The sequence below is a fragment of the Panthera pardus genome, unplaced genomic scaffold (assembly GCF_024362965.1).
Source record: "Panthera pardus isolate Hobbes unplaced genomic scaffold, ASM2436296v1 HiC_scaffold_6, whole genome shotgun sequence".
Classification (NCBI taxonomy): Eukaryota; Metazoa; Chordata; class Mammalia; order Carnivora; family Felidae; genus Panthera; species Panthera pardus.
Window position 1 is genome coordinate 74,606,561 of NW_026526991.1, and position 17,778 is coordinate 74,624,338.

The window sequence follows — 17,778 nt, forward strand, 5'->3', positions numbered from 1 at the left end:
AGATGATACCCGAGTTGAATCTTGAATAATAGTAAGAGTAAATAAGGATGAACAAGCATTGACAAAGGGAAAGAGATGGGTGGAATGGAGCCCATTTTAAAAGGGTTACTATGAATGCTATGTTGAGATTATTAGGGGAAGGTGGGAGTGGAAGCAGACCAAGAGGCTACAGGTTAGAATTGATAGGCATGCATTTCCTACCCAGGTGGGTGAAGTAATTCCTTAACTGCAGTTCCTATACATTTTCCAGTTAAGTGTTTATTATAATCGCCATGTCTGTTTCATTGACAGACATAATAGCTGGGCATACCAAGCATTTCACTATCCTATTATTTGGTTGGCAAAGTAATTCATCATGACCATAAAGTACACTTTTCCATTTTTTTTTTCTGTGTAATCTAGCTGAAAACTCAAGGAACTTTGACCACTCAGTCACAAATGAGGTTTTATATTGTAAAACATGTGGATAGACTAAATACTCTTCTTGTTCAGATGATAGTATTTTATGTAAATTTCTTTACTAATATAAAAATCAGTATACCAATGATTAAATAAAAAGAATAAAAATGGGGGCACCTGGGTGGCTCAGTTGGTTAAGCATCCAAGTCTTGATTTTGGCTCAGGTCATGATCTCATGGTTTGTGAGACTGAGCCCCACATAGGGCACTGTGCTGACAGTGCAGAGTCTGCTTGGGCTTCTCTCTCTCTCCCTCTCTCTCTCTGCTCCTTCTCCACTTGTGCTCTCTCTCCTTCTCTTTCTCAAAATAAATAAATAAACATTGAAAAAACCACTGCAAGTAAAAAAAAAAAAAAAGAATAAAAATATAAAATCCTGAAATATGAAGTAAGTAATGAAATAAATGGTTTTTGAATGTTACTTGTCATATTATGGGTAGGTTGACTTTTAGAACGATTTGTTTGCATTGCTTCAGAAATATTTTGTAAAGAGGTGTGAAATATATGCACTTACACTTTCTCAAAGTATTTTGGGTAAAAGAATGATAATAAAACCTCATTTCCCCCAATTTTACCTAAGTAAAAAATCTTTTTCCTTAAGATAGTCTTAAGGCATGAAGGGCTTTTAAATTTGTTTTTATTTTTAAGGTAGTAGTATCAATCTTTTGGTATCCTAAAGAGAAAATACTATTCAAATGGCAGGATATTAAAAAAATGCTTATTTCAGCATTTTACTTTTATCTGTAAACCGAATTATTCTTTTTAACTTTCAGCCAAACAATCATGATAGCATGTGTTAGCCCTTCAGACAGAGATTTTATGGAAACCTTAAATACCCTGAAATACGCCAATCGGGCTAGAAATATCAAGAACAAGGTGATGGTCAATCAGGACAGAGCTAGTCAGCAAATCAATGCACTTCGTAGTGAGATCACACGCCTTCAGATGGAACTCATGGAGTACAAAACAGTGAGTGAATGGGTTTGACTTTGCATTTTGTGGTAGATCTTGCAAATGCAGTGGTGTCTTTTTGTGATGGCTTGTACATATATGTCTCTGGAGTCTCTTGTCTATCAAAATAGTGACTTCCTTCCTTTTGGAGATCAAATTCTTTAGTTTTCCTTGTGGGTGACCTTTATTATTGTTCAGTGTATCAACCTGACCAACCTCTTGTTTCAAAAGCCTTCTTACTTCACCACTTTCTTTAGTGACAAATGTACCACAGAGGGATGTAATAGAGGGAAAAAGGTCTCTTTTGCCTTGAGGCTGCTAAAACAAAAGGGCTCTTCGTTGTAAAAGTGCTTAAACAAAACTCTTGTATATTTAAGACCCCTCAACGAACCAGGAAGTGTTTTCCTTTTCTAGGGTAAAAGAATAATTGACGAGGAAGGTGTGGAAAGCATCAATGACATGTTTCATGAGAATGCTATGCTACAGACTGAAAATAATAACCTGCGTGTGAGAATTAAAGCCATGCAAGAGACAGTTGATGCATTGAGGACCAGAATCACACAGCTTGTTAGTGATCAGGCCAACCAGGTTCTTGCCAGAGCAGGTATGTGTGTAAGATGGGATGAATGAGGGATTAACTCTTGGAGAGCAGGGAATATTCTTTGTGGTCATTAATTACTTGGAATATTTAAAGTAGAAATATCAAACTGTGTATAAACAGTCTGAGATTTTAAGTTAAATACTTAATTTGTAAATAATACAAATACAAATTGTTTCTTGAAGAAACAAAATGTATGCTTTGCTTTAATAATATTATTTTATTGTCTGCTTATGTCATTAAGAGTAGGAAATCTGCTGTATGAATTGTATATTAAAGCATTATTGTTTTGTTTCCATAACTTTTCTTTTCTCCTATTCTGTTTTGTTGAAGTTTTTAATTTAAAGGAAATTCTAAAGTTCATATTTTATCTTGCAGGTGAAGGGAATGAGGAGATTAGTAATATGATTCACAGTTACATCAAAGAAATTGAAGATCTCAGGTGCAGTTCATGTTCTTAATATGTAATGCACATGTTTTGGGCTTTGCAGTGTAGCAGTATTTCTGTGTGTTAAGCATATTGTTTAGTAACTGTTCACAGTGATATCACAGCCCTTTGATGAGGTTAACTTTAGGAGAATAGGTACTTATCTTTCCCATAATGTTATATTCCAAACTACTTTTCTCTTTCCTCTTCCCATATTCTCTTTCTATATTATCCTCTTCTCGTTGAGAGCTTACTCAACCTGACACACAGGATGGGCATAACTCATATCTGTGAGGTTACCTTTGGTGCTTTCACTCCCTGTGCCTCTTTCCCTGCCATTTGGGAATGGTCAGCATAAATAAGTCATTTCTAATTTTTTAAATCTGTTATTATTCTTATTCTTTTTTACTTCTCCAGCTGTTCTTTGTGTGTGACTCATTGAATCCTGACCAATTTTCCTGCCTCTCTGGTACACACAGAGGCTCCTCCAACACTCAGTTTATACAACATAGTACAAATGCTCACTGTATGTGAGGCACCATGCCATGGACTGAGCAACTATGACATTAACAAGGAGTTTACAGTCTAGGTGGGGCGACTTACATAAATAGTAAATGGAATGACAGAAATTAGTGAAAAGAACACCCACACCTGGTGTGGGAATGTGGAGAAGACCACTGAATTCAGACTTGGGTAGTACAGGTCAGAAAGCAGGTCAGGGATACAATTCATTTCTATAATATTTTCAGGTTCCATGGTCCGCTGTGATGGCTGAGCTACTTTCTCTTGAAGTAAAGCTCCATGGAGAGCATCTAAGGAGCTCAGATCTCATTTCTGCTACCCACTTGCAGAAAATAACCAAGTGACCAGACCAAGTGGATATCATCTTTCACAGCCACCCTAACACTGTCCCATCTTGTATTCGTGTGTTCTTTCTCTTTCCTTTGAGCTGTTTTAGAGATTCTGAGAAACAAGTGCTGTTTCCATTGTTTCTGCCGCCACAAGGCACACTGAATCCCTTAAGTGTTTTAAAGAAGTGAAAACAGAGGTGCCTGTGTGACTCAGTTGACTGAACATCTGACTCTTGATTTTGGCTTGGGTCATGATTCCAGGGTTGTGGGATTGAGCCCTGTGTCAGGCTCCGAACTGAGCGTGGAGCCTGCTTAAGATTCTCTCTCTCTCTCTCTCTCTCTCTCTCTCTCTCTCTCTCCCCCTCTCCCCCTCTCCCCCTCTCTCCCTTTCTCCCTCTCTCCCTCTCCCCCTCTCCCTCTCCCTCCCTCCTTCTCTCTCTCTCTCTCTCCCTCTCTTCCTCTCCCTCTCTCCCCCTCTCCCCCTTTTCCCTTTTCCCCTTGCATTCTCTCTTTCTCTCTCTAAAAAAAAAAAAAAGTGAAAACAACTAAGATATCTGATGTGGTTGTAAAGTTACTCAAATAACTGTTACTTTTATTTGGTAAATATGTATCTCTAAAGTTTACCTTTTTGGTGGAGACTTTTGGGGCATTGGGTCCTAGGTCTAGTCAGTAGCTAATCTGGACTTATAGTTTCTATCCTGTGTTGGCAGTGCTCTTTCTTGCCTATTTCCCAAAACTTAGTTTCTGACCTCACTCTGTAGACCCCGTCTTTACCATTCCTTGAGACATAACTGATATCTCTTTGAATTCTTGAAGATTCTCTTTCTCTTTCTAGGTTGCTTCACTTTATCTCTTTTATTTCTTTGGCACTGGTCAACTGTTAAGGCTAATTCTAAGCTCTGGTTCTTGTGCTCTGTTTCTTCTTCTCCTCCTTCTTCTTTTTTTAAAGTTTTTAAAATTTATTTATTTTGAGAGAGACAGAGACAGAACAAGTTGAGGAGGGGCAGAGAGAGAGAGAGAGAAAGAGAGAGAGAGAATCCTAACAGGCTCCATGGTGCCAGCACAGGGCCTAACGAGGGGCTCAAACCCACAAAACTGTGAGATCATGACCTTAGCTGAAATTAAAAGGCAGATACTTAATCAACTGAGCCACCCAGGTTTCTTCTCTTCTAAGGACATATCTAACCTAGATTTCACTTTAAGACAAATGGCTTGACTAGTGTCATTATTTCCTACAAAACAGAATCGTTTCTACTCCATCCAGTGGCTAAATACCTTCCTTTTTCAGACCATTCTTTAAGCCATTTAGAAAACAGAGATGACTCTTAGGCTCTGAGTTCAGTGATCAAATCTTTCTTGGTGTAAGTTAATAGTTTGTTGTGCTTATCCAGAATTCTTTGATGGCTCTTTAATTAGGTGTATCCCACTCCTGAGGGTAGTCTTCTAGAATTACAAGACTGCAATTTACAATTTAAAAATAATGTATGTATGGAATAAGCATAAATGAGCTTTGAATTTAAATGAGATTACCTGGGTTGATATTTAAGCTTCTATTTATTAATAAGTGTGTGGCCTTAGGCAAGTTACCTAACATCTCTGAGCTTTAGTTTGTTCATCTCTAAGAATGAAGTAATACTTGCTAGTCTCCAGGAGTTATCATAGGGCTCAAATGAAAGAAAGAACAGGATTTCACAGTCTAACACGGTCCAAGTTCTCATATCGTGTTTTTTCTACTAATTCCAACTCCAATCCATATTTCTTTCAAAACTTTTTCTTCAGAAGGCATTTATTCACAACTCCTTTAACATAATGCACATTTATGTTGATGCTTTGCCACTTGGGAATGTTTATATTTTATATTTTAAATTTTATTCTAGTTGTAAAACAATACTAATTTCCTTCTAATAAATTTACATGTCCCATTAGTTGTTGTGAAATAATAATGGGTACTAATTAATTAATTCTTGGTTTTGGGGGGTTTAAAATTTTTGCAGAAAGTTTTGAGAAGATAAGAAAGTATAAAAAAAAGTCATCCATATTGGTACCATCTGGTAGATCTGATGTTAACATTTTGATATATCTCTTCAGTGTTTTTTTCAATGCATTCTTTAGCAAGATTGACATCAGGGTAGATATATTCCTTTGCTATCTTTTCTTTGAAATGTGACAATATATTATGAACATTTTTAAATGCTGTTAAATAATTTTTTAACATGATTTTTGCATGATTCCATGAGGTACTATTTTGACATTGTAATCTATTTATTTAACTAATCTACTATTTGATAATTATATCATTTCCAACTTCTTGATAACAATAGTTATTATTCATTAAATACATTATCATTCTGGTAGGGAAATGTATTACTTTCATTCCCATTTTACTAAGGAAAGAGTAGAGGCTTTTAAAGACTAGTAGTCCATGATCAAGTGAGTTACAGAGCTGAGATGCAAACCCTCTGTCTTCTCCTTCCTAAAGAGGTCTGTATACTTCCCCTCATGACTGACTGCTTGGTTTCCTATTAAATGAAATGCAGGAAGCAGGGTGGGTTGGTGAGTGGGAAGACAAAGAGAAGGAAAGAGAGAGTTGCTATAAAAAAAAGCCCCAAGGGAACTTCTGCTAATGTGTCATGGGCTTTGTGGAGTTGGTCCCTGAGGGGTTCAGCTTTTATCAGTACAAGCATTGAAGAAGCATTGAGTATACGCCCACTAATGCAAACCTAGATCATTACAAAAAAGAACTTGTCCGATTATTATAAGAATGAACCGATACAAGGCAGGACATTATTGATAGCTAACTAATTATATTTTCATTTATTCTTAACATTCATTATTATGTACCTGGGCTATATTAAAAATACAGAAAAGTGTAAATTTTGACTTTGAGTTTTTATAGTTAAACTGACTTCTTATAGTTAGGTTATGCTCTTAAATAAAAACATGACACCATCATATTCAGAATTTTCCTTAAAATAACTTTGAGATCATTTAACCTGGAAGTTTGTACACAGAAACTTAACCATTTTAAAATATTGTATTGTTATTCTTCTCACATATGACACCAGACACTGATTTGAAATATATATTCACTGACGTATGTACACTGTGTTTATAGCTGAATTCAGCAGTCATGAATAATTTTGGTAGACAGTGAAAAAGCACAGAGCTGACTATGTCTTATAGAGCTTACAATTGCAAATTAATCTAGCATATTTCTCTGAAATACTTGGATATATGGTAAAAGTGCTTTGCAATATAGTTTTGACACAGATACAGTAATAGTACTTTCTCCTTACAGCCCTGTGTCAATCACCCTTGTGCCAAATTGACCTTGGAAATCTATTATATTGAAGTAGATAATTACATTCTTGATTGTTTAAATGAAATAGAAATAAAGGACTGGTCTAGTGGACTCTGAATCCCTTTTTGTTTCAAGAGTCCAGCTCTTTTAGAATCTCATCATTCTGTGTTTTTTTGCATATTACTGACAGAACATACATTATTCTCCTGTCATTGTTAGAACTGCTTGAACAAACAAAAGAATGTTTTCAATTATCAAACTCAGGTTTCCTTGGAGATACCATCTTTTCCCACACCATGTTTAGGAGCCAGATGTCTTTCAGCCAGTTAGGGGCAAGTTTGACTAACTATTCCTTACAAAGATTTGGAAATGCTATTATAGCATGATGAATGAGGAACTGAAAGAAAGGGGACCATGCCGCTTGTAGATTTTAAGTTTAAATGATGGGTTGACAAAGCAAGATCTCTAGTGCCTACTGGCCAGAATGCAACTAATCTCATTACCATTGGCACTTTTGAGCACTAAGAATGTTATTTCAAATTTATAATTACTTATTCAGGGAATTAAAAAAATCCTAAACATTAATGTTTTTGAGCACATTTATTTTAAAAAATGCTACCTTGTAGCAATGTTGAAATACATTTTGGAAAACTTTTTGGCATACAAAACAGCATATTTAAAATGTTCCCCAATTAATTCCTAGAGTAGTCAGATTTGTAGAGACAGAAAGCGTAATGGTGGTTGTGAGGGGCTGGGAGGAGAGGGAGATGAGGAGTTAATGCTTAATGGGTAGTTGAACAAGATGAAAGAGTTTGAAAGAGTTCTGGAGATGGATGGTGGCCATGGTGGCACAACAGTGTGAGTTACTGTGCTGCAGACTATACACTTAGAAATGGTGCAGGTGGTAAAGTTTATGCTATGAATTGTATTACTACAATGAGAAATGTTTCTTGTTTAAATATTTTTATTCACTAGGGCAAAATTATTAGAAAGTGAAGCAGTGAATGAGAACCTTCGAAAAAACTTGACGAGAGCCACAGCAAGATCACCGTATTTCAGTGGATCGTCAGCTTTCTCTCCTACTGTACTGTCGTCAGACAAAGAGACCATTGAAATTATAGATCTAGCTAAGAAAGATTTAGAGAAGCTGAAAAGGAAAGAAAAGAGGAAGAAGAAAAGGTAGTGTTATAAAATCACTGTTATATGAATCCCTGTTTTTCTTTACAGAATATCTTAATTTGCAATTACAGTGAGTATACATAGTTTCACAGTATATTAATGAAAGAAATGTCATTTAAATTAGCTGACAATTGCAATGATATACTTTTAATTGTTTATCTCTACTTGTACGTAAGAAAAATAAGTTTAATTATAATAATATAGTGGATTTTTAGACTATGACAAGGTAAAATTTCTATTAGAAATTATTTTATTGTTTTTGAAATAGCTGCTTTTGCATTCCACTCATCTTTTCTGCAAAGCTTGTTCTACCATCACAACTCACTGTTTTCATTTCTTTCTCATTTTCTAATGCAATTAAGTAGTCTCCTGGATATAATCTGATTCCTGTCTAGATTAGTTTAACTAAAGGCTAAACTAATCCATCAGACTGTCATTTAATGTCATTTGGTCTCTTCAGTATTTTCTGCAGGGCTTCTAATTTGATTATGTCAAAGTTATTTATGCTATTTTAGGCTTTTTGAATCTTTCAGCAAGGAGTCACTCAGCTTTTCACCACTGTTCTAGGCTTTCTTTTCGTTGCATCCTGATAATATCTTCCTCTGAAACCAACTGGGTGCAAAGAAGAGGAAAATAAAAATTTGACCACTTGTAATGTGTGGGTGGTTAAATAGTCACAAATTCTTTATGTGTCTACATACTGATTCTGTGGTGCAGTCACATTACCTACTAAACATATTTTGGATATGCCAGTCAAATTAATTTTAAGCATTTTTGGCTAGATATTCAAAAGTGAGCACAGCTATCAAATGGTTTGTTACAAGAGGCTTGCTTTGTAGAATTATTATTGACATTTAAACTGCTTTGCTCAGTCTACTTAGAAATTTTTAGGCAACCAGGCATTTCTTCCTTGAACAGTCAGTTGACTAAGTAATTGGAGGTTTAAATTTTTCAAATTAATTCTGCTGTAGTGTCTTTGAGTTAAAAAGGAATGATTTGAATAATGAAAACAAGGAGTTACACATTTATGGTTAGGAGGCATTGCAACTGAATTTGCATTCTTAAGATACTAATGTCTTAATAGGTTTTTTTCATGGATGACTGATTATGGCAGCATTAAGATACATAATGATTAGCTTTAATGCAAGGCTGTTAAAAACAAAACCGTGATCACAGAATTATATGATCCAACATACTGCTTGAGTGAAAATGGGGCTTTTGCTCATGACTTACTATTTTCTTGTATAATTCAGTTCTATAGTTGGTCAAAATATCAAATGGTTTGATTTGTTTTTAAAGGTCTTGGTGGTTTGTGTTCATAAATAGTAACTATAAGCAAGGTCTGTTTCTCAAGGTCATGAGCTGATTCTGCTCTTTTGTTTTGAGGTAAATTTAGAGATGTTACCATAATCACCTGTTTGGTATGAATAATGAAAAATAGGGATTCCAATAGAAACCTAGGTTGTTTTTGACATGTTTATAGTGATCATAGGTATCCTAAAATAATACTTCTGATAGAGGTTATCTTTGTGACAGTGCAGGGCAGTAAGCATTTTGATTATAGTACTAGAAGAAAAACATTTTATTATTAAGATTTGTCCCTGTTGCTTTTAAGATAAAAAAATTAAACAGCTTTCATTTCAAATTGAAAAGTTGATAATTTCAGTGATTATGGTAGATGTAGTAATTATTATGATAAAAATAATAGCAGATATTATTGCTAAGAAGACCTCATCGAACAAATGTATTTAAACATGAGAACCCAAGTGAAAAAATAAGTAATTTTTTAACAAAAAGTGATATGAGATTAAAAAATTTTTGATGGGGAAAAAAACTAAACTGGATAAAGTAAATTTAGAGGTAGTGCCTTAATTACCTGTAGAAAAAAAAATGAGTGATAGCTTAGAATGAGAAAAACAAATTAGTAACTCATAATATGATACTTCAGAAAAGGCTTCATAAAGCATTTTCATATACATGCTATAATGTGTCTTTGTAGAACTAAAACCTACATAATGTAGTATGAACCTAGAAAGGAAAAATTTTCTTGCAAACCATAAACTGTGTGAAAGCCTTTAGAACCAATTTATGCATTTATATTTATATATATTTATATCCATATAGTAAATTTAATAGTTTTTCTTACCACACTCCATTCAAACCTTGTTGTGGATTTAAACATGAAAATGAATACTGTTTTACTTAGCTTGATTAAAGCATTTCGTTCATCATTGTTAACTTTGCTGTAGATCCCAATAACTTTTAGGTTGCATGTAATGTAAATTCCTATTTTTAAAATGTAGGCAAGCTGTCATTTTAGCTAAAGGGTTTGCTACAGGTTGAAACAAACAAATAATAAACAAAGAGTTCCAGGAGTATTTAGAATGACTGCAGCTTTACTGAAGTTAGTGTTTAGTCTTCTATAGGAATTCCTTGGAGACAGTAGTTCCCGTTTAGGTGTATTGATTCTGATTGTGTTGTTTTACATCCCTCATATTTATTTTATTCATCAGAGAGAGCATTGTAAAATTTGGGTTCTGCCTCAACCCTACGTACAGAATAAGTTCATTTAGTTCATTTAAAAAATTCTTTGGAATTTGGGACTAATTTTTCTCTAGAAAATGTTATGATGACTCACATAAAGTGATTTTTACCCATTTTGTAGTGTGGTAAGAGCAATTCAGAAGGGAAGAGGAAAAGGAAAAAAATGGAAAAGAAACTTTCTCTCCTTTCATGGATGTAGGCAACCTTTGGAGGAAAAGTGTGAATTTGTGCCTTAGCATCCTTTTTATTCCATCTGCTGACCCCCTGTGTCCTTATGCTACCTGCCTTGCTCCAGTCAGCTCTCATGTAATTCTACCCCACTCCAAACGAACTATTTCCAATTCCAAACTCATGTACTTCCTTCTCTCCTCCCCTTAAATTTACATTTGGTAGCAAAGCCATCTGGCTAAAGGCATCCGTGCCAGTGAAGTGACTTATAACCAATAAGCCTCTTTTTAAGGATGTTTGTAATTTTGAAAGAGGAACCATTAATTCAAATACTGAGATTTTGGACAGCAACCTCATGAAGGAAAAAAAAAAAGATCAAGTTATGTAAGGAAGATTTTTACCCTCTTTTAGCTGAGAGTTTTCAGGATCTATCTGGGGATTCATTTATGGGTTCAGATTTCCTACGCTGTCCTCATTCTCATAGCCGCTTTCTTTTCCTCCCCACTAAAGCCACAAATTATTTAGAAGCTCCATTTCTTTTAATTTACTGTGTTTTTTATTTGTCAGTTTTTGGTTGTAGTGACTATGGGGCCTCTGATAAAAGTTAAGTGTTGGTAGGAGGAGCGGTAGCTGGGTTATTTTTATGTCAGAAACTGCATTTATGTTCAAGGAGGATGTCATAAGTCCCATTTTACATGAAAGTTTAACTTTCTTCTGCATCAAAGTCTTTATCAAATCTACAACTAGCTAATATCTGGAGGTTTAAGGTTTATTCTTCTACCTGTCTGTGCATATTTTCTATTGAGCTATAGAATCATCCATACATATAGATAAGGGAGTGTAACAAAATCAGGTAAATAATTGAAGAGACTGTATTACCTATTTTTCAGTAACATAAAAGTTAAAATTGTTGGCAAGGTTTGTCATTCTCTCTCTCTCCTCTTTTTTTAAATGTTTACTTATTTTTGAGAGAGAGACACACACACAAAGCATGAGCAGGGAAGGGGCAGAGAGAGAGGGAGACACAAAATCTGAATAGGCTTCAGGCTCTGAGCTGTCAGCACAGAGCCCAACACGGGGCTCGACCCACGAACCATGAGGTTGTGACCTGAGTCTCTCCTCTTTATGGAAGAAACAGCCCTTCTCCATGTGATGGAATGAAATGAAGTAAAAACTCCTTTAAATTATGGAGAAATATCAGATTATTCTTTTTCTGCCCCTCCACTGTCTTTTGAACGATTTGTCACAATGTTCTTCCAAGTAACAATTGAAAAGGCATCCTAAGTTTATCTACTTATTAGCTCATGTCATCCATACATTTTAATACAGTCCTCTTGTATAAGGTAAACAAAAATTCTGCATATTAAACACAGGAAATTTAAGCTCTTTGCCAGGAAACCATATCCTTTGAGCCACAGTGGCTCATTTTCATCAGTATAAGACTAGATTAGGCATTATTCCCCATGTTTTTGGATATCTAGCTTTAAATGACTTGAATTATAAAAAAAAAACTTTACTAATTCATCAGACTGCATTATCCTTGTGTTTAGTGGTGTCAGGTTGAAACTCTAGAAACACATAGATTTCTTAGGTGATGGCTTTATTTTCCTTTTTCTAGCCATTATACTGGAACTTTTGATCCCTATTGAATATCACTCTAGAATTTTTTCCCAGAAAGATTGCTAGTCTCTTCTTATAATAGCAATATATACATTGATTGTGAAAACCAATCGCAGGTGCAAGCACATGAAAATAACTGGCTTGATGAAATAATTTATACTTAAGACTCAGTCTTTTCATTTAAAAATATTGATGATTCTGAAAAATATATTTGGAATTCTGGTGAGAAGTGTGCTATATCAAGATTGCTATGTGCTTAATCAGAGCCTAGCACATCTATCTTTTTGTTTATATGACAAATATTGGTATTCAGTACATTCCATTGAGTAAAGATCCCCAATTCTGTGTATTGGGTATTGTTTAAATTATATTTCAAAGGTTCTAAGTACATAGTTATAATTTTTCTTATACTTTTCTGATTGAGAAACAATCTTACTAATGGAAAGTACTACATTCCCCATTTTATTGCCACCTTTGCCTTAGTCCTTTTGATAGTTTCTAATTATTAGTACAGTGATATGACATTTTATTTTCATTTAATAAAATTACAGTTTTCACTGACATCATAACAACCATATTCATTTGACTGTAACACCATTTCATATATAATTTTGAAATACAAATTTTTTTTAGATTTAGTGATGTTCACGTGTAGTATATTAAAAATAGAAAAGAAGTTTTAAACGTAGTTTTCTAGTATGTAGTATTAATGGTATTTTCATATTATGGTAGAAAGGCATTACTTTTTGACGTTCTTTTAATGATGCCATGAAGAAGTCTTATGTGAAGGTTTAAAAGGAAGAGGATATCATTGAAAGTAGGCTTTTTGGGGGAAGCTGAGAAAATCGATCCATTTTAAAAAGATTTAAAAAAGCAATGGCATCCAAACACTCTCAATACTTACCAAGTTATATAAACTGAGACTATGCATTTAATTGCTGAATAGCTTCAACTGATAGTCTATATATTCTTCTTAGATATAATGCTGCTTGTTTTTCTACTTACTTTTTATTCATTCAAAATGTATTGCCTTTTTACTGTGTATTGTCCTTTGATGATATCTTTTAAAATTTATTTTAAAGTCTTCAAGCTCATGTATCATTTTTACCTTCTTACCACTTTCGCTTTTTACTGTCTGGTTTGTCCTTCATTGGCTTGGCCTTCCAATACTGTGCCTCGTGATTTTGAAGGCTACAGAAACTTGAGGAAAGCAATCGAGAAGAAAGAAGGTTGGAATATTTCCCAGGTTTTTTATTAAAATGTCATTTAAATACTTAGTTGCCATTCACAAGGAAATGTGTTATAGAATTATAGATTGTTTCAGACTAGATTAGCTTGGTGCTCCTAAAATTAATGATGATTTTATAAAATTGACAAATACACCAAATGTATTTTTAAAAACAGCTTTTTAAGAATAAAACCCTCACAAGTTACATGGATTAAAATTCAGGCAATTTCATGTGATTTCAGAATAAATTATCCTAATTATGATAGTGTTTAATGACTTACCTTTTTTAGGTTAAAAATGATGCCCCCCAAAACTCACCATTGACTTTCAGAATGTATCTTCCAGAAACTTGTGAGCAGACTGGGAACTTTTAATTGGGTGGGAATTGAGATTTTGTTGCAGCCCATGCTAAGTCACAGGTGGATTTTTCTCTCCCTCTTTCTTATTTTGTATAATATTTGTATATACAAATGTATTTGTATACAAATATAGATGTATTTGTATATATGAATATTTGTAATATTTGTTGTTGGAAAACAACATTAAATGGCAACAAAGCAAAAGGAAACTATAGCATTATTACAGATAAGCTATCCAAGACATTCTTAAGTTGAATTATTAAAACAAGTGTTGCTTTTAATATGTATTTGAGGTGAGTGTCAAAATGAGATATTTTCTTTTCTCATTTAAGTTTGAGCAAAATTTAGACGCACATTTCTGAACTCCTTATATAATAAAAATTTGCATTTTAGTCATTCAGAATTATAGTTATTTAAACCAGGATCAAGTAGTATTTTACTTATCATAACTTCTCTTCATAGATTTTTCTGAATAAACCTCCAGATTATATAATCAAAATGATTAAGAAAGTAATATTTAAATATTTTAGAAGCACCAGTTTAGAAATTTCATCTCTTACTTAAAATAAGCTGTTTGAGAACTTTTACTATGTAATCATCAGTTATAGTAATATCTTATTTTAAATATGAAAACTTAAAAATTATATTTTATTGAAATTATTTAATAGTTTACATCCCACAATTATATTCCACATATTATATAGTATTCAACAATACCTATAATTTATTCTATAATTCTATAACTTATTTAAAGTATTTAATAATGAGAATATAACTCTAATTATAAGTTGTACTAGAACTCAACTAATTAGCATATTTAGAACATTATATTTGTCATTAGAATTAGATCATGGCATTAAAAATGTGAGATTTCTTCTCTTTCAGAAGGTCAAAATAAAATACATGGTTAACGTATATAGAAGGAGTCTTCTGCCTTAAGATATTCAAGTCCTTTAAGTGCCTTTAGTGAGTAAAGTTTGTTTCCAAGTTTTATACCGTCCTTAAAGGATAGCAAAAACAGAGTAGTTTTGTGCTCTAGGATAGGGCTTTTCAAACATGAATATACATACAAATCACTTGGCTGGTTTGATAAAATGAAGATTCTGATTCAGTTAAAACTGAACTAGAGCCTGAGATTTTGCTTATCTAATAAGCTTCTCAGTGATGCTGATACTTCCCTGAACTTGAAGCATAAGATTCTAGAATACTGACCTGCAGTCAAGACACTGGTTTTAGTCCCCTTGAGTAGATTAATTTCCCCACAACACAGCTTTTTAGGTTGTCAACAAAAATGTTGACATTTGTCGTCAAATGTCAAAGAGGCTAAACCACATGATCACTAGTGTTCCTTCCAACTCCAAGATTCTGATTCTGTGTAACATGCAAACTTAAATTTATCTTTCATTGCTGGTTAGATAGTTACTTTAGATATCAATTTGTCTCACTTTATTGAGGAAAACTTGAATATTTGTGGTGCAATAATTATAAAGCATCAACTTATATTTTAAAAGCTTAAGCCTTAAGTGGTATATAAAGGTAAATTAATAATGTAAAGTTATAACTCCTGATCTTTCTGTATCAGAATTGGTATGAATAGCTTATAATGTGTGAGTTAACTTTAAATATAAGTGAAAAGTAATATTTGCTGGACACTAGTGACTTGGAGAAAATAGGAGGGTTAGAATAAAGTGGTTATCTAGCTATAAGCCTAAACCTGAGTAAAAGAGAATTTGGGTTGCAGTTTATGTAATGAAGTGGCCACCAATAACAAAAATTGTGTGCTGCAACAGTTACAGGTGAGTAAGGAAGGCTGCATAGGGGAGAGACTGGGGAATGCTGATAAGAAAGGTCTTTCCAAACACATTCTCCTGTCCTGGCCTTAACCTTAACTTCAAGTATAGTCTGAGTACATGGTACTGTCCTTTGAATGGGATGATGGATGAAAGGGAGTTTCCTTCTAGATTTTCAGTTGGAACTGCATGATAGAAAATCAACAGTCCTAGTATAATACAAGTGATGTAAGAGTCGTTCCGTATCATCAGCATTTTTCTCTAGCAAAATGATTTAACAACATTCATGGAACCCTGTTATAGTTTACTTGATTTCTTTCCAGCTAAGATTGTTTTATTGAAATTTCTACTGGTAGTTCCTTCTCACTCTAGTGACATGCTGTCTTCTATGTATCTTTATGCATCTTTCAGTTTATGCCATCAGACTCTAACATAATTAGTGCATGAGATACACAGAAGTGACAAACAGAAGTTCTCATGTAGAGTCATAGAGATTAATATATTTAACAAACACTTACTGCACATTTATTATGTGCATCCCTTGGGTATGGGGGACATAATGCTGAGTCAAACAGAGATGATCCCTGCCCTCACAAGGCCCACAGTTTAGTGGGGAAGATAGAAATTAAAGAAGTAATCACATAAAAAAACATAAATTAAGAACTCTGAAAAGTGCTTACAAAGGGAAGTATTTGTCTTACTCTGAATACAAAAGTATCTGTAAGAATTCAGACCTAGGGTTAAACATTACAGTTTAATAATAACATAGCTTAAATAAGATTAAACTTTTAGCCTAGAAGCTAAAAACAAGTCCAGGTATTAGGGCAGTTTTTTAGTGTAGCAGAATATCTGAAAGAAATGATAGTGGTTCCAAAGTTATTTTGATACAGTTTTTAAGCTGTTTCAAGGGGAATTTTATTGGGACAATATTGCCTTTTGAGTATTTTTTTACTCTTGATTTAAAAATGTTACAGTAGCACAAGAAGAAATCTTTCACGTATAGATTTACTTCAAGTTTACTTTCTTAGTATTATTTAGTTTGATTAAATGTGTGAGTCTAGCAAACAGAAATGTAACTTCTATGTATAATTGACCATGGTTGCTAGGCCATAAAAGAGTGAGTTAAGTGTGAAAAACTTTGCTCGCTGTAGTGTGCACTGTCTTCTTAGGGCCACCAGGGCTGAGTTAGTTTAGCTATAAACATCACCTAATGTCAGTATGTAGTTAGAGCTGTTTAGTACCAGAAGACTGAAGAAGAGGCTTCCATTTGTATGGCCAATCTTGTGGCAGACCCTGGTATTTCCTAGTCAGTCAAAGGTTAGGCCGAACTTCAGACAGTTTTGATGTGCAAAGACCCATTTTGGTGAGAACATTTTAAGAAGAGTCCTGTGCTGTAGATATGGCATATGAAAAAAGAGCCTGTGCCATTACTAGCGGATGCAGCCAGTGTAGACAAACTTTGGTGCACAGATTTGTTCTGGATCTTTAAATTTATTCTTAAATGTATCAGGTCACCAATAAAAATGCTGCTTCTGTATCTTTGTATTTAGATGGGAAAAGTCATATATTTAGATGAGAAAAGCAAAATATTTGTTTTGATTTCCTTTGAATTTAAATCATCTACATTCAGTTATTATATGGATTATAGGAATTCAATATACAAGCTTATGAAAAACAATATAATGTTATTATAAATTTTGTTAGAGGCTTATTTCCTAGATGATGAGAAAATCACTATCTTATACAAGACTATAAGTAGTTACCTGATTTCCCTAGAGATAACCAATTATATCTTTGCCATTTTCTCCTATCTGTTACTGTGAATAGTTCTTAGCTGTCTCCTCAGATCTCATACTCTAGGCGATAATCTATTCCTCAGTGTTTCTAGAAAATGATCTTTTTCCCAATGATAAGTCACTATGGCTGGAATGGCAATTTCTACTTTCCTCTGAAGCATCAGACATAACTTTGCTCAAATGATAAACTCTTAGTTTATTTCCATAAGTAATTGATGGTTTTTAAAATCTGGGAGACGAAAGTGAACACCTTTCCTCTCTACTTAAATACTGTATCTTTTTGTTCCTTTTTTTTTTTTTAAAGTGTGGCTGGTAAAGAGGATAATGCAGATACTGACCAAGAGAAGAAAGAAGAAAAGGGTATTACAGAAAGAGAGAACAATGAATTAGAAGTGGTAAGTATGAAAGAATGAACTTGTAAATTTCAGTCCTTGAATTTAGCTTATTTATGGTTGCCGATAGCTACTAATTTATATGTAGAAAAGGGAAATAGTTATGATGCATCCATTT

The 17,778-nt window shown here is 33.8% G+C and overlaps 1 protein-coding gene across 9 annotated transcripts in view; it reads left to right on the forward strand.

Moving 5' to 3' along the window:
* Positions 1–17,778, forward strand: part of KIF21A (kinesin family member 21A) — a 150,399-nt gene that overhangs the window by 87,275 nt on the left and 45,346 nt on the right. For 5 of the 9 annotated variants that reach the window (XM_019452452.2, XM_053895205.1, XM_019452439.2 and 2 more), the window contains exons 8-13: positions 1,230–1,425; positions 1,822–2,011; positions 2,384–2,447; positions 7,560–7,763; positions 13,286–13,324; positions 17,573–17,663. In XM_019452452.2, the coding sequence (XP_019307997.1) occupies positions 1,230–1,425; positions 1,822–2,011; positions 2,384–2,447; positions 7,560–7,763; positions 13,286–13,324; positions 17,573–17,663 (784 nt within the window). The remainder of the gene's footprint in view (positions 1–1,229; positions 1,426–1,821; positions 2,012–2,383; positions 2,448–7,559; positions 7,764–13,285; positions 13,325–17,572; positions 17,664–17,778) is intronic. The other 4 variants (XM_019452442.2, XM_019452446.2, XM_019452453.2 and 1 more) reach the window with 1 other exon arrangement.